Genomic DNA, 24860 nt, shown 5'->3' on the forward strand with positions numbered 1-24860 from the left:
ATAGTAAAAGAAAAACGGCTATCCTGAAGAGTCGCAGCTCGCATAAATGACATGTATTCCCACTAGACAACGGGTTTGGGCCTAACTACACATGCACTTACCGAGATACCTCACCTAAGGGACCTGAATGGTGGTTTGCGAATTTGGTAACCACAACAATATATATATATATATATATATATATATATATATATATATATATATATATATATATATATATATATATATATATATATATATATATCTGCATTCCATTCAAATCTGCGCACCAACTTACAACGGCGTCTCACCTTGATAAACCTTGGCTCACCAAAAACTCACCACCTCGACCACCAACATCTCCCACACACAGGAAAAATCATCCCGCGCCTCCTCACACCTCCACACGGATACAATTCCCTACCAAACAGAGGCGTAGTGCACGGCCCAGACCACTCGGACCACATGGTGTGGGGACAGGCCAAGCACGTTAACAGCACAAACTTCATCTCGCCGAGTATGCCCCAAATGGGCGCGTGGGATCGACGCGACCCTCATCCAGTCACCAGAACATGGCAGGACGGGCGGCGAGGGACGGGGGTCACGGGGAGGAGGGGCCACTGCAAGGCTCCGGGCCGTATCGCGCCGAATGTGCGCACGAGACCGCTTATGGCCCTGGGAGCCTGGCAGGGCGGTGCTATGACCACCGTGGCCCAATAAGGAAGCGCGATTTGAGTCACAGCGAGTCGCTTCGGGTCGTCACCCCACCCTTCGCCCAGGGCTTATAAAAGGCGGATCGTGAAGCCGTCTGCTCAATGCTCTTATTTTGCCTGCCTGCTTCGCCTTTGTCTTGGTCCGTTTGCCTTGCCCTCTCCTTCACCTCTCTTCATCGCTCCTCGTTATCTGCCTGTCGCTACATCTACCCCAGGGTTGGTGTGTGACAGATTTTCTTCTGGGACCAGTGTGGAGCACATGATTGCACGAGCCCCGGCAAAGTAATTAAGCAGGAGATAACGTGCCAACTCTTGAGGTTGGATCGCTCAAGTGGAGCATCCCCCAAAGCGTACTGTGTTCCACGGTCAGCCGACCGTGCCAGGTATTGCGAGGCCGTTAATCATCTACTCTCTTCTCTTCTGGCTATCTAATCTTCCTCAGGTTTGTGTGTGTTTGCGTATGTGATGGCGCCTGTCATAGCATAAGTTAAGAATGTACAAGATATAACGGGCTAAGTCTGCTCTGTCTACTTTTATAAATTGATTGCCTTTTGTCGCACCCCACAAATTCCTTGCTATCCCTGCTGTACAAAATAATAAACCCCATTCACTATGCCACATACCTTTCCTCGCTTGAGTGTAAATAAACGCTTTGTATAGAAATGTTCCCAGCTCGTTTTCGTCATTTTCCTTCATTGGTCCAGCATGGTCCGTATCCTAGCCAAGCCGGGACGTTATCCCCCAACGATCTGTTTCCTAGCCGATACGTCCTTGGCAGTTACGCTCGGCTGCATATGATCTGGTAAGGTGATCCGGTTTGAACAAGGCGTACTGAGGGCATGTCCCCTGGTAATTAGATCACGTGACCATTTTAGGTAACCGGTTTCCATTAGACGGAAGACCCGAAATCACGTGGTTGAGTTATTGGCGTTCACAGTCAATTAGCGACCCGCCACGTCACGGAGTTATCCGTATGCGACGGCCTGCGATTCCGGAGAGTCTGGTGGGAACCCGAGGTAGCTCCCCCCACCTCCTTCGTGGTCTTCTCGCCCCGACCCCGGGTCCGCAACATTACCAAATTCCACACAGGGATATTTATGTGCCAGTATGTCCACAATCTTTTTCCCGACACTTTATATTCTTAATTCAGCTCAATACATGACACGCAACAAATGGTCTTACCCGACACTCGCACATCATCATACTCCATGAATACAATTACGGTATGTTTTACTGTCCTCGTCTTTAGAACACGATTGACAGAGCAGTGAAAGCCCAGTCATCCGTGAACAAATCTAAATCTTCTTCCAAGAACTTTCTCATTTCCCAATATGCATGTTCATCGTAAAAAATATTCTTATGATGTCCAAATAATTGTTGTATTTCAGTATTTTGCCCATTCTTGGGTTTCTTTCTACTTCCTGTCTGGTACTTGATTATTTGTCATGCAAGTCATTTCACCCCAAGTTTTAGCTTCTTGGAAATGCCCCAGAGTCAGTATTACACAAATCTGAATTATTATTTATTTATTTTTACTTACCCTTGCACAGAGTATTGAAATTAAACCTCCATTTATTATTTATATTTATTTTGATGTTGTTTCATAGTCATTTTGAATATCACCTGGATGTGTAAAGGTGTTCCCACTTCAAGCTATGCTTTTTAGAACTCAGTCTCCTTCAGCCATTTAAATGTCTTTTGTACACTATGTCGCTTTTAATGAAGAAAATACGTTATTTTGACCGATTGAATGATTTATTCCACACGAGCAGAGTACCCGCCCTACAGGCGATCTTGTTCCAAGCATGCAACGCGTTCTTCTGACGCATACCTATATTTTGGCGGTGTAACCAAAATAATAATAATAATAATAATAATAATAATAATAATAATAATAATAATAAACAACCCGGGTTACATGAATGAAGCAAAAACATACCTTCAACTTATAATGCAAAATAACTCATTGCACTGGTAAACGTGGGGACAGCAATACTGGAGCTGTAAATGGTGGACACTTGTAATACCCTCCCCCACCTGGAGGTGGCGCAACATGATGCACATTTACATGGAGAATTTGTGTCCTCCCCCTCACCACCCCAAAGACCACCAGCAAAGATAAAAACACCCCTATACATTAATTGGGGTCATGCTGATTCTGTGTAGCAAGTCTGGATGCAATTGGCCCAGAACTGTAGGAGTAGAAGCGTGACAAACAAACCCACAAACACCGGTCCGTGAATGATAGATAGTAAGGATGTCCAGTTTTTTAAGGCAGAGAGTATATTTATTTATCTTCCAATCCTGGATGAATTTTGCCCAATCCTCTGCCCAATCATATTCCCACAATCATCTCACAAGGTCAAAATTCTCTCTTCACTGACACTTATTCCCTGCTGTATTTTCATGTTTCTCTCCTTCTTCTTTCGGCTAGCTCCCGTTAGGGGTCGCCACAGCGGATCAACCGTCTAATTCGTTTTGTTGTCCGCATAATGATTTGGAATAGGTTTTTCGCCGGATGCCCTTCCTGACGCAACCCTGGTCGCCTCTTACGACATACAGGGATATGGTACACCTATTCTAACCGGGGCATACACCGGGACCAGTACAACTGGTACTCATTTCGCCGACCTCGGAAGGATGGCAGGCTCAGTCAACCCCCTGGTGTATATATATATATATATATATATATATATATATATATATATATATATATATATATATATATATATATATATATATATATATATATATATATATATATATATATATATATATATATATAAATTCAGTGTCCCAACAGGGCTTGAACTCAGGACCTTTTGGGTCCCAAGCCACTGCCCTAACCACTGCGCCAACACCAGGCTTATATTTTCATGTTTCTGGACTGGGCTTATTATTACTGTCCAGGGACATTTTTCTTAATCAGCAAAATAAATATTTAATAATTTTTCCTGCATCACGCCCTTGAGGATAAGGCTCTGTTTTATCGACATTAATGTCATATCCAATTTGTGTTTTCTTCCACATAATGCCATCTTTAAATTGTTTTTTGCTGTTTATTGATCAACCAACCATCCCCTTTTCTTGTAATACTGCTCTTTACAAGCTTTGAATTTGGTGAAATAAAAATCCTCACTCAGGTTTGTGCATGATATTTGCAGCAGCCATCCCTGGGGTCTTACCTGGCATGTTTTGCCCAGTCCCATCTCATCAGCAAGGATGGCACCATGTCGACGGTGGAAAGCAGCAATCATCCAGTCCACACCATCCCTCTGATAAGATCGTAAAACAACACCTGGACAGATGATCATGTAGGAATCATGTCGTGATATTCGTACTGAGTCTTTGAGTCAGGGAAACGAGTATGGTACTTGAATAATTCATTGAGTACTTCCCAAAACATATATTTTTAAAATTAGAAGGGCAGTCGGTAGAGCACATACCTCCACCACTCAATGCCTGATCCACAAGAGCATATCCGGCCCAATACATTTTTCAAATATCATGCCATATGTAGTTTTTGGCCTTATCTCTCAATGGGCCATAAACTATTTATGGCATGATGGTGAAGACGAATCACTTTAGAATAAGTGAAAAAGAAGAATCACCAAAAACTCAATGGTGAAGAATCACTTTTAAAATTAAATAATTCTCGTATATGGATCCGGATTCGGATCTTCACCAAAATCGAATCAATTGCTCCTTGCCACACACCCAACCTGTACACCAAGTTTTGGCCGAATCCGTCCACAACTTTTTGAGACATCGTAATTTATATAATTTTTGGCCCGATCTCTCAATGGTGAGGAATCACTTTAAAAATTCTAGAAGCTGGATCCGCATCCAGATCTTCACCAAAATCTAATCGGTTCATCCTCGTCACATACCCAATCTGTCCACAAAATTCATCCGAATCCGTCCACATCTTTTTGAGATATCCTGTACACAAGCAAACAAACAAGCAGAGACAGACAGACAGAGACAGAAAGGGGTGAAAATATAACCTCCTTCACCTTCCGTGGTGGAGGTAATTATTCAAACAACAGAATAGCTCTGTGATAAACTGCTTACCTATGAGTCGATTGGTTTTCATTTTTCTACAATACGCAAGTTAAACAAGAATGGTACTCGGTGGAGCGCATACCTCCACCAACCAGGTTGAACAGTTTAAGTTTTGTATCCCACTGATAGGCTGGATCTGGATCCGGACCTGAACCAAAATCAAATTGGCTTGTTCTTGTCACCTAACCAACTCGTCCAGCAAATTTCGTCCAAATCCGTCCGCAACTTTTTTAGATATCCTGTTCACAGATAGACAAACAAGCAGAGAGAGACAGACAGACAGACAGACAGAGGCGAAAACATAACCTCCATCTCCTTTCGGTGGCAGATTTAATTAGGTCAGAATAAACAGTATTGTCAAGTGCAAAGACAGCAGGAGGAACCGCATGGGAAACATTGGTGTCCTTGGAAAGTGTGTCAATGCGGTTGATGCATCTGCAAGTGACATTAAGGCTGCAACGATAACTTGTACTACATAAACCACCCGAAGGCTGGTGACGAAAGTTACTGCAGAAAAATTATAGCAGGTACATTAGAGTAACTAGTTAACATTCAGTAGACAATGACAGAACGGCACAGAGGAAACACACTTATCCTATCCAAGTGTTCGGGTTTTTCGACACGACTATAAAACTGCCAAATTGGTGCTTCGCAAGCAGGGCATTGCACCATTGAGTGCACCATCCTCCGATGGACATTAAGGTTTGGTGACCTAACTGCGAGCATTAATAGGTGGCCGTCAAATATCCCACAGAATCTTCTGTGAAAAGGAGGCGAGCCATCACCGGAATCCTGAACAAGTTACAAATTCCTGACTATAAAATGCATTAGACACTGCATCAGCGGCACAGGCGTGCACCCAGCAATGATGAAAACCAACAACTACATGCTGCACAAAAATGAAAGAACGAGTAGAGAATGTTAAAACCACACTTTTTGGCTAAGTTGAGAAATTGATACACAGAATCCCACGACCTTTTTTGCCAATGCTTGCGTTCATTTAATGTGCTTCCCATGGGATATAGATTGGATTGAAAAAAAAAGTGTTCGAGCTTGGTCGATTTGATCCAAAAATATTTCACCAAAATCCAATTATATTTTAGTTTCTAATATATTAAAATTAGATGCTTATCCCCAAAAAGCTTGTCGATTTCACATTCATGTGCACACATAAAAGAAAAACATGTAAATGGTACTCTGCTGATCCATCCATCCATTGGAACCAGACTCTGTGCAGAGCGCTGGTGCTGCCTTAGCAGTCTCCTTGGCTATTGGACACAATTCTGGACAGGTCGCCACTCCGACAGGATACCAGTAAGCTGGCACTCCTTTTGCTGACCTCGGAATGATGACAGGGAGAGCCAACCCCACCTGGTATTAATTCAACAGCCAAGCAGGATTTGAACTCAAGATCCTAGGATCCCAAGCCCACCACCCTAACCATTAAGCCAACACCAGACATACTCTGCTGATGGTACCCCTTTAATTTCTGTTCACACAAATGTTTCCAATTCTACTTTCCACACACTTTCACCCAACACTACTTGATTTACCCATCTTGATCTTCTATTAGTGCATACATTCCATTAACCAACTTAATTTAATCCTCCCTCTATTTCAGAATTAAAACTAAAAATCAACAAAGCCAGTGATTCTCAACCAGGGGTAAACATTTATATGGCAGGGGGTAAATATATCATACCTGAAAATTAAGTATTAATTCTATAATACTCTATACCTGGTCAGCCTATTTTAAAAAAAAATTATGGCTGGCATGGGCATAGATCCTGGAGGGGGGAGGGATAGGGGGGACCGGATGTAGGATGGTGCATTTACCCCCCCCCCCCACTTCATGTAGGATGCTGCAAAACCTAAATAATAAAGTTGTTCCATCTTGTTTTTCTGTGCCTCTCTGCCGGCTATGCATTTTTTGCATGGGAGTAAGGGGGTAAATGGCGAAATTCATCAAGCCGAGGGGGTAAATGACAGAGGAAGGGTTGAGAATCACTGAACCAAGCCTATTTTCTCTGCAATTGGTGAAAATACAACAACAAAAAAAGATTTTGTTTCCAGGTTATGGGTAAACTTTAGCCCATATTAATACAACGGAGCTAATGCAAATATGGGTACATACGAGGGCCGTACCAAACCAAAGGTCATGAACGTCCACACGTTTGTACAAATATAGTAGAACAAGAGTTATTTGCGACATCTATCCACATATCCACTCCAATACAAACACAGGTTCGGCACATGAACACTACTGGTGTTATATTGCGACAATGAATCCATTGACAAAATGGATGTCAACGACATATCGTATATTTATAGCAATTGAATTCCTCGTGAAGGAGAACAAGTCAACTGCAGATATTTACGGCCGATTGAGACAGCGCACAATCTTTACTTTCATGATTTGTGATTACATTCGCAAAATTAAAAAAATATTTAGAAGCAGATCGTTTGTTGTAAAATTCCAACTGTATAACGAGGGAAACGTAGATAGAGGAAGCTGTGGCATGAAAACGAAATTGTGACTATTTCTTAAAAATACACTTACATCTCATAATAACCCTATGGACCCAATTTCTCTTTACTGTAATACTTAATAGCAAGCTGGTGACAGAGAGATCAAGAGTGCAGTGCATGGGCCGCATATAAACGCATGTGTGTTGTTGAGAATAACTGCCATAAATAATGGCAATGAAAGGAGAAAAAGACGCTCAATCAAAGCACGAGGACGTTTACTTACAAACGCCTGCGGAGAGTCATTGTGCATTTAGAAAATTGCAAAATATGCAGTTGTGAAACACTACATCCATAAATAAAACTGGTGTGCCTATTTTTCGTTTAAAATTACTCCAAAACAATGGAATGTTCTTCATTATTAACACTATTCAGTGCAGATTTCCGACGCCGATCCCTCATGTACGTGGATACCAGTTTACTGCAGGGTGGACAGGCATGATGGCTGAAGAAACACAATCTGATGGACAGGACAGGTATTGGCCTTTTGGTTACGTTTAGGATCAATATTAGGCTGGCAGATTGGCCAAGAGGGATGCACACTTGCCTCCAAGCTGTCTGACTTGGGTGTGAATCTTGGCCCGGTTTATAAACTGTCATCCTGGTGTGATTAATCAATGTATGTGCCATCACTCAGATGAATGCTCAACTGAATGTTCCACCTGCTGGCATTAGTTGGTGGAAGTTAAAGATCCCATGGTGTCCTTCGCGAAGAGTAGGTGAGCTATCGCATGCACAATGAAGAAATTACAAATTCCTGCCCTAACTACTGCTGGGAAGGCAATGTTAAAACCAACCAGTATAACCCTTGCTCAGGAAGCTGATTTGATGGCATCGAAGCTTTGTGAAGAGTGCGGTGTGCGAGAGTGCACGAGAGAAAGAATCAACATTCACCAGCCTCAGTGGTGTAATGGTGAGAATGTCTGCTCTGAGTCTAGAAGATTGGCGGTTGGAACGCTTAACAAGTCATAACAAAGACTAAATCTGGAAATGTGCTGCTTCCTTGCTCAACACTCAGTATTTTAAAAGGATAGAGCATAGATAAACAACCATATGTTGGTGGTAATAGCGCAGGCTTTGATGGACCCAATGGCCTCCTCTGACATTAAAATTCATTCCAAGGGAACTCATATTATGATATTGAACTTTGAGTTTGTGTTATACCAGTTTAATAGTGAGGACAGTTAAAAGTTGATGTGGACTTATATGGTAGATGTAGAACAAGTACAGGACGGCCTGAAAGTCACTTTACCCCTGCTAAATTTCTTGCACCTTCGTCCCTCCCTTCCTCTGGCTGGTACCACGAATTATTACCTCCGCCACCGAAGGTGAAGGAGGTTATGTTTTCACCCCTTTCTGTCAGTTGGTCTGTGTTTGTGTACGGGATCTCTCAAAAAGTTGTGGACACGTTGGGTGTGTGACAAGGAAGAATCGATTCAATTTTGGTGAAGATCCGGATCCGGCCACTACAATTTTTAAAGTGATTCTTCACCATTGAGAGATCAGGCTAAAAATGATATATACTGTAGCACGATATCTCAAAAATGTTTTGGGCCAGATATGTTCTCGTGGATCAGGCATTACAGGGTGGAGGTACTATGTCAATGAAATGTTCCCTTTAGGATGGATTGAACACGGATGAACAACATCACCAGCTCCTCTACCGTGACCTCAGTGTAGTCGAGATCTAACAACTCCAGACAACTCTGTGGGGCATATTCAAGAAAAAGAAGAAAGAAAAAAAAAGTGTCAAAAACAAACTGATTGAAGAATTGTGTGCTACATGTCTTAGAGGAGTTAGTGACAAATTCAGTGGTGCGAGGAGAATGATGTAGCGCATGCAGATACAATGAATGATTAATTATTGTAAGTACTGCACAATAAAACCAATGTATTAAAATAGTTGAAGAACAAATGCTTTATTCGGGAGAGATAAAGTGACTTTCAGGCCACCCTGTACAATTATACTTCAATGATTTTTTTTTTTAACTCTAAATCGATGTAATGAAGGTTTGTGAAATTATATTGTCCATGCATAGCAAGTTATCCAGGAAGTGATGTCAACACTGCTCAAAACGTTCAGGGTAAAACCAAGACGACCATCAAAAAGTCACTTGTGCTACAAGGTGGAACACAGGTGTCCAATCAAATTTCTTATGACGGGGAATAAGCCAGCTGAAAGTCAGAGGAGAATGCATGCGCCATCCTGCACAATTTTGAAAGGCACGTCATTCATGTAGATTTTGTGTTTCACTGGTGCAGAGTTCAAAAATGGTTATGAATTGCTGAGCTACAGTATAATGAGCATTCTCACATGCACCAATTGAACATACATAGAAGAGCTAATTATGGAGAATCGACAGATTGTCCTTGGCAGACATCCATGAAATTGCAGAATAACTGAAGCTCAGAGTTGGACTTGTCGAAATGATTGAAATTGAATAAGTGCAAGGTGGGCACCAAAGAACCTTGCGTCGTATCAAAAGGCAACCAATGTGACCACTGCAACAGCTTCTGGAATGCTACCAGGAGGGGGAGCCTGGTGTTGGCTTAGCATCCTAGGGTCCTGCATTCGATCCCCATTGGCCACTAAATTAACACCAGGGATTGACTCAGCTTGTCATCCTTCCGAGGTCGGCGAAATGAGCACCAGTATATACTGGTAATAGCGGCACTGAATCAGCGGCATAGCTACACTCCTAACCAATGATGCAACCAGCAGCCAAAAAGGCAGCACACGATGGGAACCAGGAGGGGGAAGATTTATTGAAAAGAACTGCAACAAGTGACAAGACTGGGGCCGATATAATTTAACGCCGCAGTCAAAACAAGCCAACATGGAATTTGGATATTCTTGCTCCGAGTCACCCCAAGTTCCGTCATCAGCCGCAAGATTTATGGCAACCGTGTTTTTACCTCCACCGAAGGTGGACAGAAGTTATGTTTTCACATCAGTCTGTTTGTCTGTGAGCAGGTTATCTCAAAAAGTTGCAGACGGATTCGGACTAAATTTAGTGGGAACGTTGGGTGTGTGACACTGACTAATTGATTCTATTTTGGTGAAGATCCGGATCTGGATACGAGAATTTTTAACTGATTTTTCACAATCGAGAGATGGGGCCAAATTCAATATATTACATGATGTCTCAAAAAGTTGTGGACAGATAACAAAACTTTGTGGATGTGTTGGTTCGGTGACAATAACAAGCAGATTCGATTTTGGTTCATGTCCGGGTCCAGATCCGCCCATCAGTGGGATATAAAACGTGAACTGCTCAACCTGGCGGAGGTATGTGCTCCATGAAGTGCTGTTCTTGGTTTTTTTTTGTGCAGTTTTTTTTTGTATTCAAAGTCAAGGCTTATGAAAGAACTAGAACACTGGACAAATCAGAATGCAATGGAACAAAATGAACAGCAGAGATAGGGGGGGGGGGGGAATGAAAGGTAGGGGAAGATGCATGAGATGGGCAATATGGACACAGAGGTAAACTCTCAGGAAAGAAAACAGAAAATTGCAAGGAAGTGGGCTTGGGGATGGAGGGAGGGAGGGGTAACATGGGTAGTAAAATAATAATAATAATAACAATAATAATAATAAAATCATGGTGTTGCATTGGGGACGATCTGGCTGGTGGTGAGAACAGCTGTCTTGAAGACCTGGAGGGAGGAATGAGATTGAAGAGAATGTGGAAGTTGGTTCCATCAGTGAGGAAAAAAAAAGAGGAATGACTGAGTGGAGGTGAGCAGTGATCCTGGAGTATGAGAGTTTCGCAAAAAAGGGGGTCCATAGTGGGCTGTGTATGCCATGCAGAAACCTGGGAAAGTGGGGAGGGGACAGGGGGTGGGGGCAAAGCACGGAGAGAGAAGAAAGGACGTGATTAAAGACAGAGAGACCACTGACCTGTCTGTGATGGGAAAGTCATGAACCCATAGACTCAGCTCCATTTCGGGAGATCTCAAAAATCCTGAAGGCCTTGGTTTCCATGCCATCAAGCTGAGCAAGGTGTCAGGCAGGGGAACCGGTCCGGAGAAGGGGTGGGGGGGGGGGTTGGGTGAGAGCAGTACTCCATTAATCTGTGGATGAAGCTCTCATACGTGCATCGGAGTTCAGGTGTACCAAGGAAGGACTTTGTACGACGGAGAATACCCAGGCTGTCTTTGGAGGCAAAAATTGCAGATCAATTGGAAATAAGTGTTGGAATTATAGAAACAATCATTCTTACTAACAATGGACCATAACCATGTCATTCAAACGAGGGATTAATTCAACATGGCACAAGTATCGATGTACAACAACTACAGTGTGAGCTTTGTGTTGGCTTAGCGGTTCGGGTAGCTGGCTTGGGATCTTCGGGTCCTGAGCTCAAGCCCTGGTCTGTGGTCGAATAAACACCATGCAAGAGAAATATCGAGTCAGAGTTTAATTACAGCGAATGAGACTGTTCGCATGAAAGGGTGGGGAAGAAGGGGAGGGGAGGAATGGGGAGGGAGGGAGGGGAGGGTAGGAAGGGGGGAGGGAGGGAAGGGGAGGAAGGGGGAGGAGGGGAAGGGGAGGAAGGGGGAGGGATGGAAGGGGAGGGGAGGAAGGGGGGAGGGGTTAAATACCCATTGGGTTTGCACACCGAACTGGACCATCAACAACCATACAAGGACAAGGACACTAACCTCTTACACCCCATTGCGTCAACTTCGCCTGGTCGAGGATGTCTCGGACCTCCCCAGCATCAGCACTCATCGCCCTCCTCCAGGGCACCACCCTCACCAGACAAAAAATGGCAGTACAGTGCAGGTGCACACACTGTACATGTGAGGTTAGCCTTGAGAATTTCAGAGCTTCAGACGTAGCGCTCGGACTCTGCAAGCATCACGACAACCGAGGTGAAAAATGAAAAATAACTTTTGACTGACGAGTAAAATGCCTGACGAGTGCAAAGCACAAAGAAGACTGCGCTGCGCATTCGAATGAAACGCGCCAAGAAAATCTCACTGTGCGAAAACAAAACAGAAGAAGAAGAATAACCAAAAAAAACAACAGTTTCGAGCTTCTGATTGGTGGAAGCGTGATGACGTACTTTCGACCGAAAAAAGTGCAGCGTGTGAAGCGACGCAAGATAAAACCACTCAGCCATGAACGGGGAGTAGCCAATGGGAGTGCTCGGCCATGAACGGGGAGTAGCCAATGGGAGTGCTCAGCCATGAACGGGGAGTAGCCAATGGGAGTGCTCGGCCATAAACGGGGAGTAGCCAATGGGAGTGCTCGGCCATGAACGGGGAGTAGCCAATGGGAGTGCTCGATCGGCAACGCCAATGAGCTGCGTACGTTACTCAGACATGAGCATGGCGACAAGTTCACGTTCTTCCGCTCATTGTTCTGCAATTAATTGTTCTAATCGACAATCCAAAAGGTCTGAATTATCATTCTTCAGGTTCCCAAAGAATAAAGAAAGTAACGTATATTAAAGGTCGACATCTATGATCTAAATATGCCACTGTCTTTGTGATGTTTTGACTTCACACGAGGCTTACATCGAAAAGTAAAACTTGCACATCACGCAGGAACGTTTATGTGCGATTGTGGAGTGATCAAGTTCGGCACGACACAATATTAGATCAGACTGCAAAAAATCCCATGTTTTAAGGCCTTTTCACCCCCCCCGGAATTTTTTTTTTGCCGTGTGCAGGTGTTTCATTACCAAGCAGCTTGCTAGCGCTTGCCAAGCCAGCCGTTTCGTATCAAGAGTTTTCGTTGCATTGCTTGCTTGAGTGCTTAAGCCGCTTAGCGAGTGCTTAAGCAGTCCCCTTGGCGATTGGGCACAATCCTGGACGGGTCACCACTCCGACACAGTATACCAGCATGCTGGCACTCATTTTGCCGACCTCGGAAGGATGACAGGCCGAGTCAACCCCACCTGGTATTATAGTCCAGTTGCCAGATTGAGTACCTTGTTGTTGCGAGAAGTGTATTGTTTTTGATGGTTTCGTACTCGCATGGATCTATAGAAAAAAATTTAGCTTGGTCGCCGGAGTGGCAACCTTGAGGAACTCCGATAATTTGTATAAATCCAAGATGGTCACCGCGGACGGAGGTGGTAAATAACTTTTCAACCAATCAACCTACAATCACGTGTGATACATTTTTTTATGTATAATTTTGAGGTGAGGAATCGATTTCTGAGGTCAGTTGTGTGGTTCGGGGGGTCAAATTCAGGGTCAAAGGTCAAGTTCAATGTCATTTTTGGACTATTGAGGGGTTTAAAACTTTTTGACCCCTGCATCAACTGCAGATCACTCCTACTCGATAGTTGATGAACGATCCCATTGATTCTAATCTCACCTCTTCTTCTTTTCAGAGAAACGTGTGATGGCCGACTCAAGGTGTCTTCTCCCGGTGTGTCATGGAGGTGGAGAAGAAACGAAATTCACTGAGATCGGGATCAAGAAGCTCATCTCGTGCGCCAAATCCCGTGGAGATGGGGACCTGCAGGCTAAGCTACAGAACATTATTGATGTTGGTGTAGATGCGACAAGCATCGCCTGCCACAAAGGTTGCGACTGTACTTATACATCAAAAGAGAAAATTGAGAGAGTGAGAAAGTCACAGAAAAGAAAGGCTGAAGATGAGGGTGTAAGGACAACTACAAGGTCTCACTAAGGTAGCTGACACAGGTGTGTTTGAGTACAAACGTGATTGTATGTTCTGTAGTGAGGAATATTTACCCATTGATGATAGACACCCAGAAAGATGGGACCGCGTTCGTGAGTGTATGACCGAAGAACGTTTCGACACAGAACGTAACCCACTCCCAACCATGAAAGATATGCTCCTTGATGTTGCTGAGCAGCGTAATGATGATGTCGCGAGAAGGGTCAAGTTGCACCTTGCTTTTGTTTCTGATCTACATTCTGCTGAGTGCAAGTACCACGTCCGCTGCTGTAACAGTTTCACGAAAGTCCCCACATATGCTGATTTGCCAACTGGTAGTGCAGATGAAAATGCTCTGAAGGAAGTCATTGAGTACATGAACCGAGACAGGTCCAGAATATGGAATAGTGTTGAACTGCATTCCCTGTACTCGGATCGAGGTGGCAAGCTCGCTCGACGTGACATGTTTAGCAAGTTGACTGACTGCATGAGTAAGGATGTTATCGTTGTTCGGGTAGATGGCTGTGCTACCATTGTTGGTTTCCGTGAGTTCGTTGCTAAAAGTCTCAAGATAGTTAAGGTAGACGATACGGATGAGAGGAGCATTGCTTCCGTGGTGAGGCAGATCAAGCATGAGGCACGGTCGGTCAAGTACAACAGTGCCAATTATGACTATCAGAGTTTACACAGGCCAACACAATCAAGGCGACTAGCCCAAGTTTGTTGAAGTTGGCTTTGGACCTAGTCTCCGGTAGTAAAGTGACCAAGAAATCTCTGAGCCTGAGCCAGTCAATTCAGAGTCACGTTACAGGTACCAGAAATCAGACAACATTCGGACTGGCCGTCAAACTGTTGCACCGGCATGGCAGTTCCGAACTTCTCAAACTCCTTCATGAGCATGGCTTCACGACCTCGTACGATGAGGCCCTGAGATTCCGAAAATTGGCCGCTCGTCGACTAGGTGACAATGCACAGGTTCTCCACCAGTTCATGGGGTTGTGTAGAACAGTCAGCGTCATCTTTGCATTGTTTGACAACTTCGATTTCCAGGTATTCACACCCAATGGTCGACGCACTACCCATGTCCTCTCACATGAATTCCAGCAACCTCATCCCACAGGTATGATGGAGTATGGCCGCGCTAAGCCAGGGATGCAGACCATACTCGCAAAATCTGCTGACCAGCAGGCTCCACCTGAACTTGACATCACGAAGTATGGGTGGGAAATAACACATGGCTTCCCAGCACCAGCAACCTCCGATCAGCCCCCAGGACCCCAAGATCTCATGGATGTAGTGCGGTGCAGCTGTAAGGTGGCGGTAAAGGTGTGCGGCACTGAACGTTGCAGCTTTCACCATGGAAAGATATCATGCACTGTGTACTGCACTTGTGTTTGTAGTGACGCCTGCTTCAACCCGTTCAAGACAGGAGACGAAGACCAAGATGAAGTGGAAGAGGAAGGAGAGGCAGATGTGGAAGATGACGAGGAAACTGAACATCTTGATCTTGCATTCGGCTCTGATGATGAATGGGAGTGATCGCCGTTAATGAATAAACGCTTGACCACCAAGCACTGAAAATTTCATTACTATTATATTATTTCATTTTTGGCCGAAAATGACCTTGAACTTCACCTTTGACCCTGAATTTGACCCCGAATAACAAAATTGACCTCAGAAATCGATTCATCAGGTCAAAATTATACAGAAAAGAGGTATCACACGTGATTGTAAGTTAATTGGTTTTTAAGTTATATTACACCCCTCCCCCCCCCCCCCGTCTGTGGTGGCCATCTTGGATTTATGCAAATTAGCGGAGTTCCCCAAGGTTGCCACTCCGGCGACCAAGCCAAATTTTCTCTATAGACCCAAGTGAGCACGAAACCATCAAAAACAATACACTTCTCATTACAACAAGGTTGAGTACAGAACATATACGGGTGGCAAACGGACTATTCGTGTTTCGCAGACTCACTGACTCAGGGCATTGAATTATAAAGCGAGCCGTTCCCTCGGGGGGGGGGACGTAATTAAGCTGGGCGTCCCATCTGGGTGTGGGAGCATTCGTTGGTAACAATTGATGATCTCATGGTGTGTCCTTCGCGAAGAGGACGTATGAAGAGGAGGAACCCTGAACAAATTACAAATTCCCACCCAAGTCACGTTCAGTCGAACCGAACCGAACGACGGGCCCGACCAACCAATTCGTGAAAGACTTGGGACAAAATTTGTTCCCCGAGAAATTGGGAACAATTGAGTCGCCGTTTAAGAAGAAGCAGTCGGTTCATCCATACATTGGGATTTGCATACGTATTCCGCTGCGCACATTATTTAATTGTACGGTATATTGACAATGCAAAAAAAAGCAATTGACGAGGCAATGAGCATCTCTCGTGACGCATGATCAGCAAATGGCGGGAAAGTACTTTCCCCATGCTCCTCTGTACAAGGTGCAACGAAATGGGAACCCGCACCGAGCTAAAGGGGGCGGGGCTAACGACACGAGACATCGGGGGCGGGGCAAACGACAGGAGACATCGGGGGCGGGGCTAAACGGGGTCTTGCCGACGTGAGACGCCACGTGTCCCATTCGCAAATCGCGAGCACCGGCGACGCCCAGAGTCATGCGGTGCGGTGTCCGCATTGCGTCACTGCCGCGCCCCTGTGCAATTGGACAGCAGCAGGCAATGCCCGAATTCACCGTCTCAAGGATGTCCGTCCGCACGACCGTCTACCACATTACAGCCATTATGTAACACACGGCTCAAGGAGTACGGCCTCGCAGGCTGAGAGTATTTCCCATGAGCTTCTGCGAATAAATGCATCACATTCATGGCGCAGCGAGAGGATGAAAACGACCACCTGGAGGTCGAAATTCCTGATGCTCTAAATCTCGAATGACGAAGGTGGATCTTTTAAAATTGCTCTTCTTGATTGTACCTCAAATGGTCTTTGCTCGTCCGTCAATCGGCAACACGGACATCGACAGAATCATCATGCACCAAGACAAAAAGCCATTAAAGATCGGACAGGAGGGAAAGGCGTTCGACGTTGGATGCGTCGACCATCCGTCGACCTTGTACGCCAAATAGCTGCCACCGTTGGAGACCCGTCGGGAGGACACTGTCTGATCTGATCTGATCCTGTTCGCCCCACCCTGTCCGTGCCTTAATATAATCAGGAGTTTTGCAACCGGTCCGTGTTATTGGGTACAAGGCAATGTGTAAAGAATGGAGACAGACAGAATCGTTAAAATCGACAAAATGCAGGCGCTGGGGCTGTGAGCTCTCCGGATGGGGGAAGTGGTGAGAATTTCAAGGCAAGATGAGCTGCTCGAGTCATTGAGAGCTGAATCTTATTGTTGCCAGGATGTTGGTTGGTTCATGTCTGTCCTTGAAGGGAAAACAGACGATGTCTTATTTTTCACCCAAGACGGCGTTGCCTTGAAATGGACTGCTTTATGGAATAAATGACTTTTCCACTGATGATGATGGGCTGGAAGAGCCCTTTGTAGATTATCCCAGGAGGAAGATGGCCCTGATACGTAGGGAATCCTCTAGTCCATATATGACATGATGTCCTGGACAGATGTTTGTCCTTGTGTAACATGTACATATAATGTGGGAGCTGCAGCATGGTTACTGGTGCTGCGATCTCCTTAATCATTCCATTCATCAAGTCTCAACATAGCATCAACCGGAGGTTGCGGTGTGGCTACTCAGTCGTTGGTATTGCATGGCTCTTCGGTAGTCTGTAGCGTGGCTCCTCAGTCGTCTGTGGCGTGGCTCCTCAGTTGTCGGTAGTGTGGTTCATCCCCACTGATTGTATTTGGTCAAAGGTTCAATTTCCCAAAACTTCCCCTGCGTCTCAGCAGAGCAGCCGTTGTGCTTCATTAGTGCTGTGGTGCTTTGTATGGTGCTGTAGTAGTTGTAATATATTCGCTGTTATTTGTGTGATTCAGATCTATGATAATCTACCTTAGATGACTTCTGACATTTTTTATTTTTTTACAGTGACCTGAGGTTCATGGAGGATGTTATAGACATGAATCACATGCGCAGATCGACAGAGATTGATGGACAATAGACCATGGAGAAACACACACGGTATCATATGCGATTTAAATCTGGAGTATCTGCATCATAAGCTAGGGGTTCAGATGGGAATACAAACAGGCTAACCCATTCACAAACCCTGTGCATTCACATATGCATGCATGTATTTATTAATGCATATATATATATATATATATATATATATATATATATATATATATATATATATATATATTTATATATATATATATATATGCATGCATACATACATACAAGTTCGAAGCTTAACTGGATATTAACGCAGATATTTTACATTTACCCTCAAATGTTCTTCATAATTTCAAGTAACCCAGAAAACATGTATTCAAAATGAAATTGCACTGTCGGGATGATTAAAAACAAGATAAAACATCGCCAAAACATGACAACAAAACAATTCAGCACATGCTTTCATCACCAATGTCATTACATCAAATTGGCAAGGTCACGCACAAGGTCAGGGGTCATTAAGCATTCGACCCCAGTAAGTGCAAGCCTGACCTCAGACTGGCTCTGGCTATCCAAGTCCTTACAAATCAAGTTTGGGGTAATAAGCAGCAGTATTACATCAGTGTCTTCATAGTAATGACCGCAAAGCGCCAAGGTAGCTCGTCCTCTTGTGAGCGATTTTGCTTTCCAAATGACCGAAGCGTTATGTCGTGTTGTATTTTCTTTAGAATCAGGATCGGTGGAAATTATTCGACCATGATTGCTGCCATGCAAAATCCTTGTATTGTTTGAAGACAATTGTGGATTTTAACTTGCATGGAGAAATGCAGATGAGCATGCGGTTAAACTCCGTGCACCAAGAACTTTGTGCTTGCGATACGCATTTCATTCCCCCGAAAAAGCAAGGTTAGTCACATTGACTGGAATAACTAAAAGCGTCTGAAAATGCAAAGCCCGTCCGCTTTGTATTCGGACTTCTTCTTCCGTAGGCTAAACGGTTCCTTTGACATTTTGACCAAATTATTAATTTGTCTTCTCCACATTCTCATAATAAAGCTTTGTTGAAAATTTGATAAAATCTCAAAATAAAATTAAAATTTCAGGTAAATTCGATAAAAATTGACGATTGTCTGTGATGTGGACCTTTGACCTTTTGACCAAATTATTAATGTCTTCTCAATATTGTCATAATAAAATTTTGTTGAAAATTTAATGACAAAGGCTCAAATATGGTTAAAAAAAAGTTATGGCCTGGACAGACAGACACACAGACACACACACAAGTGATTGTAAAACCCGTCTCTCGGGTGACGGACTAATAATAGCTCAGTGTTCCATTAGCAAGCGGCTTGGTATCGCTTGCCAAACCAACTGTTTCGTATCAACCGCTTTGCAAGTACTCGCTTTGCCACTCTGTAAGCGGAGCAAAAAATTAAGAAAGGTGCTTCATTGTGTTGTAAAAATGGCCGCCACAGTCGGATTCAAAACGATAGTTACAATATTACAACCAATGAAACGTTCAGAGGCATACCGTTGTTATGTACACTCATAATATTATTGAAATGTGCATTTCATACTTTAAGTTTCAATCTGGCAGAAAAAGTTTCGATACTTTTCATCCCAATTCTTCAACATCTACAAACATGCAAAACCCCTCCCCAAAATGCACAGTGGTATGTGCATCAATAAGCTTGGTAGGGAGCTCCTCCTTCTGATCCCCTCCATTTTTTAAAATCTTTTTTCCCACCTCTTCCTCGGACTCTGTAGCCGCTGTGAGCACAATAAATTTGTTTGGGGAAGTTGTCACAGAAGGATCAAGTAAAACTGTAAACATGGCCTGGACAGCATTTTGCTTGAGTACCATGATAGCATTGTTTCCATTGGAGGACAATATGTTGTTCAGCGGTTCCGAGCATGACATCTAAAAACAGGCCAAGTTACATTCCATGTGAAAGGGTATAATATCAGGATGAACTTGACCACTATTTGCTGTAAAACATCATCAATAATATATGATAACAAATACAACTTGTGTGGCTGTAGCTATGTCAGCAATATTCACTCGTCGATTGGTCACGACACTGACCAAATGGGCGTGCCTGTCTTCCCCTTCACTCGTCGATTGTTCGTGGCACTGACCAATTCAATGTGATCCTTTTTCTCAGCATCATTATGTCTATCGTTATCACATCTATCTGCATCAGCAAACAACAGTCCATGCAGTTGGTGCGGAAAATCACACACTTTCCTCACCTGCTGTTACCTCACCTCTCACAGTGGTGATGACAATGTTGGTGGATTACTGGGCGGCATCTTTATCACACGCTTTCTTCACCCTGTCTTACCTCACCTTTCACTATGGTGATTATAGTGCGACATATTTATCACACGTTTTCCTCACCTCATATTTCCTTACCTCTCACAGCAGTGATTACAATATTGGTGAGTGCGGTGTGGTGGTCTTTATCACACGCTTTCCTCACCTTGTGACTCATCCTGGTGATTACAATATTGATTGTGGTGCTATCCTTGACAACCCTACGTTTCTTTGACTTCCGGGACATGAAGCTTGTGTCGTTTTATCCTTGTTTGGTGGATAAAACCAAACTTCTCCGGTCGTTTATAACCGTTGAATCCTTGTTTGGTGGGCTGATAGGAGCACTCCCGCGGAGGGCAGGGGTGCCTGCGAGTATCATTAATAACTGACAATCTACTTGCCATTAATATGTCTAGTCAGGGCTTGCATCTCGGCCCAGCTACAAACTGTCATCCTGGTGTCTTACAGGCCGGGTGATTCGTAAATGTGTGTGCTTCCCTTGGATGGACATTAAACCGGACGTCCCATCTGCCAGCATTCGTTGGTGGACATTAAAGATCCCACAGTGTCCTTCAAGAAGAGAAGGTGAGCTATTGCCGGCACCCTGAACAACTTCAAAATTATTGCCCTCACCTACAAGGGGCACTGCATCAGCGGCACAACCACGCCCACTCAGCAAAGGATGCCACTCGCAGCCACGTGCATTATAAAAGAAGAAGAACTCACAATCTAAAAATGTCATTTATAACTGCCAGTTGCCAGTGTCCAGACTGTTTCAGTTATATCCTTCACTTTCACTCAGGCTCCTCTGGGTAGTGTGATTGCTTCACAATTTCGGTGGCTGACTGAAGATATTAGGGTCTTGAGTTTGAGCCTTTGTTGTGCATGTAACTAACACCAGGTGGGTTGACTCAGCCTGTTATCCTGCCATGGTCAGCAAATTGAGTACCAGCTTACTTGGAACAGGGGGCACCACATCACAGCATAGCTGCACTCCCAGCAATGATGCAACCAGCAGCCATAAGCTGAGTACAATTTTTTAAATAATTAGCATTGAGGTGCCTGTTTCAAAAGCCAACCTTTCCACGACTGAAGAAGAGGAAGCAGGAATTGGAGCTCAATGCAGCGGTTCCAACGAGAACATTTATTTCCAGTAAATACAACCCATCGCTTCGCTGATGGGAAGATTAACAGAGGAGGGGGGAGTAAGGAGGGGAGGGAGAGAGGAAGGAGGGTGGGTGAGCAGAGGAAGAGGAGGGAGGGGGAACTGGGACGGAGGGGGATACTTGCAGTGATACCAACCGTCCAGAAACATGCGGAGATGACCACCATTTGGATACTTGCAGAGATAACCACCGTCCAGATATGTGTGGAGATAACCACTGTTCGGACATAACCACTGTCTGGATACGTGCGGAGATAACTACCATTCAGATCTGTGCAGAGATAACCACCATCTTGACACGTATGGAGATAACCACCATCCAGACATAACCACTGTCCGGAGAAAAACACTGTCCAGAAATAACCACCATCTGGATACGTGTGGAAATAACCACCTTTCGGATATGTGCTGTGATAACCACCATCCAGATACGTGCGGAGATAACCACCATCCAGATACGTGCGGAGATAACCACCATCCAGATAGGTTTGGAGACAGAGAGAGGGAGAGAGGGGGAGAAAATGAAATAGGGGTGGGAGAGAGATAGCGGGGTGGGGGGGGGAGAGAGAGAGAGAGGGAGAGAGAGAGAGAGAGAGAGGGAGAAAGAGAGAGAGAGAGAGAGGGAGGGAGAGAGAGGAAGAGGAAGGGAAGAGGAAGAGGAAGAGGAAGAGATGAGATATGGGAAGGGAGCGAGGGTATGGAGGAGAGGGTATGGAGGAGAGGGGGAGGAGAGGCAGAGGATTCTGGCAGATGTGACGTTCAGTTTAACGGCACACACAATGATGAATCACCCCGTCTGTGAAGTGCCAGGATGATAGTTTATACATGAGTCAGGATTCGAACCCAGGCTGCACAGCTGAGAGAGAGCATGAGTACCTCTTGGCTATCCTGCTGTGATGTTGACATAATGTTTAATTTTTTTATTGGCATTTATCTATGCTAAAGTGATGGGTCGTATCATGAAAAAATGTGGCACAAAAAAGGGTAAATTGCACATTTTCAGTGAGCCAGTCATTGCCCGATAGACCACAGAACAACGCGGAGCCAACACAGGCAAGTGCCCCATGGACATTGTTCAAGTCAATAGACATACAGTATTCAGTGACAGTGTGAATATTGTAGAGCGCTCGCCAAGTGGCTTAAGCAGGAAATGGTTGAAAAGGAAGAGCTCGATTGGCAAGTGATAGCAATCTCTGAACTGTCACATGAAAGCCACACCCTTGCGGAGACACCCAAAATATCAAACATGTCCCATTTGGACAAATGAATACTTTCTTCGTCGTTGGAACTGCTGATAAGTTCGATTCTGGAGCTTAAATTTTGAAATTTGGCTTAGTTTAAGGGATTCTGGAGGTTATGGCATGTGTGGAACTGAAATAAAGCCACGAACGTTGGCTTCTCTGGTTGTTTATAACCATTGCAATGTACCCAGCGATTTGTGATTACGATGACCATGCATTCGATAATATGAGTGAGGAAAGTGAAAAAAGAAACTTTATCGTTACAAAATCGTTGCGGCCTGTTCCAAGTCAAGGCATGGTTGAGCAGACCAAAAAACATGGCTGCTTCAGACCCCAGAGAGCGAGGTGGCTGAGGATGGCGTCTGATAAAGGATATAATTAAATAAGGCCATTAATTATCTTCAAAAGGGGTGTTTTAATTAACCCAAACAACTAATTCATTCATGCACTTCTGTGGAGTTTTCTTTGTGAGCATGCAAACTGTCAGGCTGAAATGTTTTGTGGTTTTGGAGTTATGGAGGAGACACACTGACAAACACACACACTGACATTTATTTGTATCGATTCTTTGTTAGTAGGAACCATTGATATATATATATATATATATATATATATATATATATATATATATATATATATATATATATATATATATACATATATATATATATATATATATATCCACGCACATACATGTGTGTCTGTCTGTCTGTCTGTCTGTCTGTCTGTCTCTCTCTCTCTCTCTCTCTCTCTCTCTCTCTCTCTCTCTCTCTCTCTCTCTCTCTCTCTCTCTCTCTCTCTCTCTCTCTCACTCTCCCACTCTCCCACTCTCTCTCTCTCTGTTCCTTATACACGGCCAGATCTTTTAAGTTACAAACTCCAAATCTGGGGTACATACACAACTATGTGTTAGGGGAAACATGGGCTTTGTCACCACAGCCTTATGCAGGGGTGTGGGGGGGGGGACAGAGTGGGCGTAAATTGTCTCTGTGCGTGTGTGAGACATTTATAGTGGGAAAGGATATCAGGATTAACGAGGGACAAAGTGAGTGTTTGTGTGTGTGTGTGTGTGTGTGTGTGTGTGTGTGTGTGTGTGTGTGTGTGTGTGTGTGTGTGTGTGTGTGTGTGTGTGTGTGTGTGGGGGGGGGGGAGGAGCTGAGGATGGGGAGGGGTGGGGTAGGGGTTAAAGCACTCTACGCACGGGTAAATTTGGCAAACAGGGCGACTAATTGGTCTGTCAGCGAAGCGACGGATAGGCTCTGCAAGTTATACACAGTAATACTTCTCGAAGTAATATAAATAGATGTAAAAGAACATGGGAGAAGCACACAAGCAACCACAGCTACGACAACATCAGCAACATTAATAATTACGTGTTATAAGATTCCTTTTTTTGTGTGTTTCAGTGTGTGTGTGTGTGTGCGTGCGTGCGTGCGTGCGTGCGTGCGTGCGTGCGTGTGTGTGTGTGTGTGTGTGTGTGTGTGTGTGTGTGTGTGTGTGTGTGTGTGTGTGTGTGTGCGCGTGCGTAATGAACCGCATAGAATTGAAAACGGTTTGGGCTTGGCCGACCTCCATCAAATTTTGCATATGTGCTCGAGCTATCCAGGGTCAGTTCATGGGCACAAAACACCACCACTCCTCCCCCCCCCCTAACCATAAGGGTGGGGACATGACTTCCAGTTTTTATCTGTACATGCGAAAAAGTGGAAGTGGTCTAAACACTGATCCCTGCCTAAGGGAGGGGATATTGACACCATATTTCTCTCCCCGATGGAGCGAGTATCACTCGGAAATGACAAAAACAACGGGTTGAGTCATTAATTATTTATCAGAGAGTCTGCAAAACGAATCTTAATTATTCCTGATATTTGCGCAGCCCTGCTTTGTGAGAGAGAGTCTCAAGCAGGCACAAATAACTCGAAAAAGCTTAGGTGCCATTTTCTTCCGATACCTGTCTGCCTTTCCCCCATTACCCCCCAATTTCCCGACAGTATAAACTGTAAACGTCTACTATCTATTGTTTAGCTCTTCAATGAGGCTTTATCGCTCTATAAATACGAATTGACAAGTGTAAGAACATGATTTGAGATCATCAGAAGACAATGTTCTCTCTCGTTCTCTATCGGTCTGTCTGTCTCTGTCTCTGTCTCTGTCTCTGTCTCTGTCTC

The 24860-nt window shown here is 44.2% G+C and overlaps 2 protein-coding genes across 8 annotated transcripts in view; one reads left to right on the forward strand and one right to left on the reverse strand.

Annotated features, from left to right (window-relative positions):
* CHD1L (chromodomain helicase DNA binding protein 1 like) overlaps positions 1 to 12295 on the reverse strand; it is a 139051-nt gene extending 126756 nt beyond the window's left edge. For 2 of the 7 annotated variants that reach the window (XM_085871192.1, XM_085871191.1), the window contains exons 1-2: positions 11949 to 12294; positions 3878 to 3990 (exon numbers count right to left, since the gene is read on the reverse strand). In XM_085871192.1, the coding sequence (XP_085727318.1) occupies positions 3878 to 3990; positions 11949 to 12018 (183 nt within the window). In that variant the 5' untranslated portion in view covers positions 12019 to 12294. Of the gene's footprint in view, positions 1 to 3877; positions 3991 to 4582; positions 6582 to 8935; positions 8990 to 11948 lie in introns of those variants that run through there. The other 5 variants (XM_085871193.1, XM_085871188.1, XM_085871190.1 and 2 more) reach the window with 4 other exon arrangements.
* Positions 12296 to 12345: 50 nt separating this feature from the next.
* On the forward strand, positions 12346 to 15671 carry LOC147033104 (uncharacterized). The gene is made up of 2 exons (XM_085871195.1): positions 12346 to 12688; positions 13634 to 15671. Exon 2 carries the CDS (start codon positions 14917 to 14919, stop codon positions 15463 to 15465), a length of 549 nt encoding a protein of 182 aa, XP_085727321.1. The 5' UTR covers positions 12346 to 12688; positions 13634 to 14916; the 3' UTR covers positions 15466 to 15671.
* Positions 15672 to 24860: the final 9189 nt, after the last annotated feature.

Source organism: Eptatretus burgeri, chromosome 2 (assembly GCF_056783735.1).
Source record: "Eptatretus burgeri isolate ZD-2024b chromosome 2, Ebu_testis_v1, whole genome shotgun sequence".
In the NCBI taxonomy this organism is placed as follows: domain Eukaryota; kingdom Metazoa; phylum Chordata; class Myxini; order Myxiniformes; family Myxinidae; genus Eptatretus; species Eptatretus burgeri.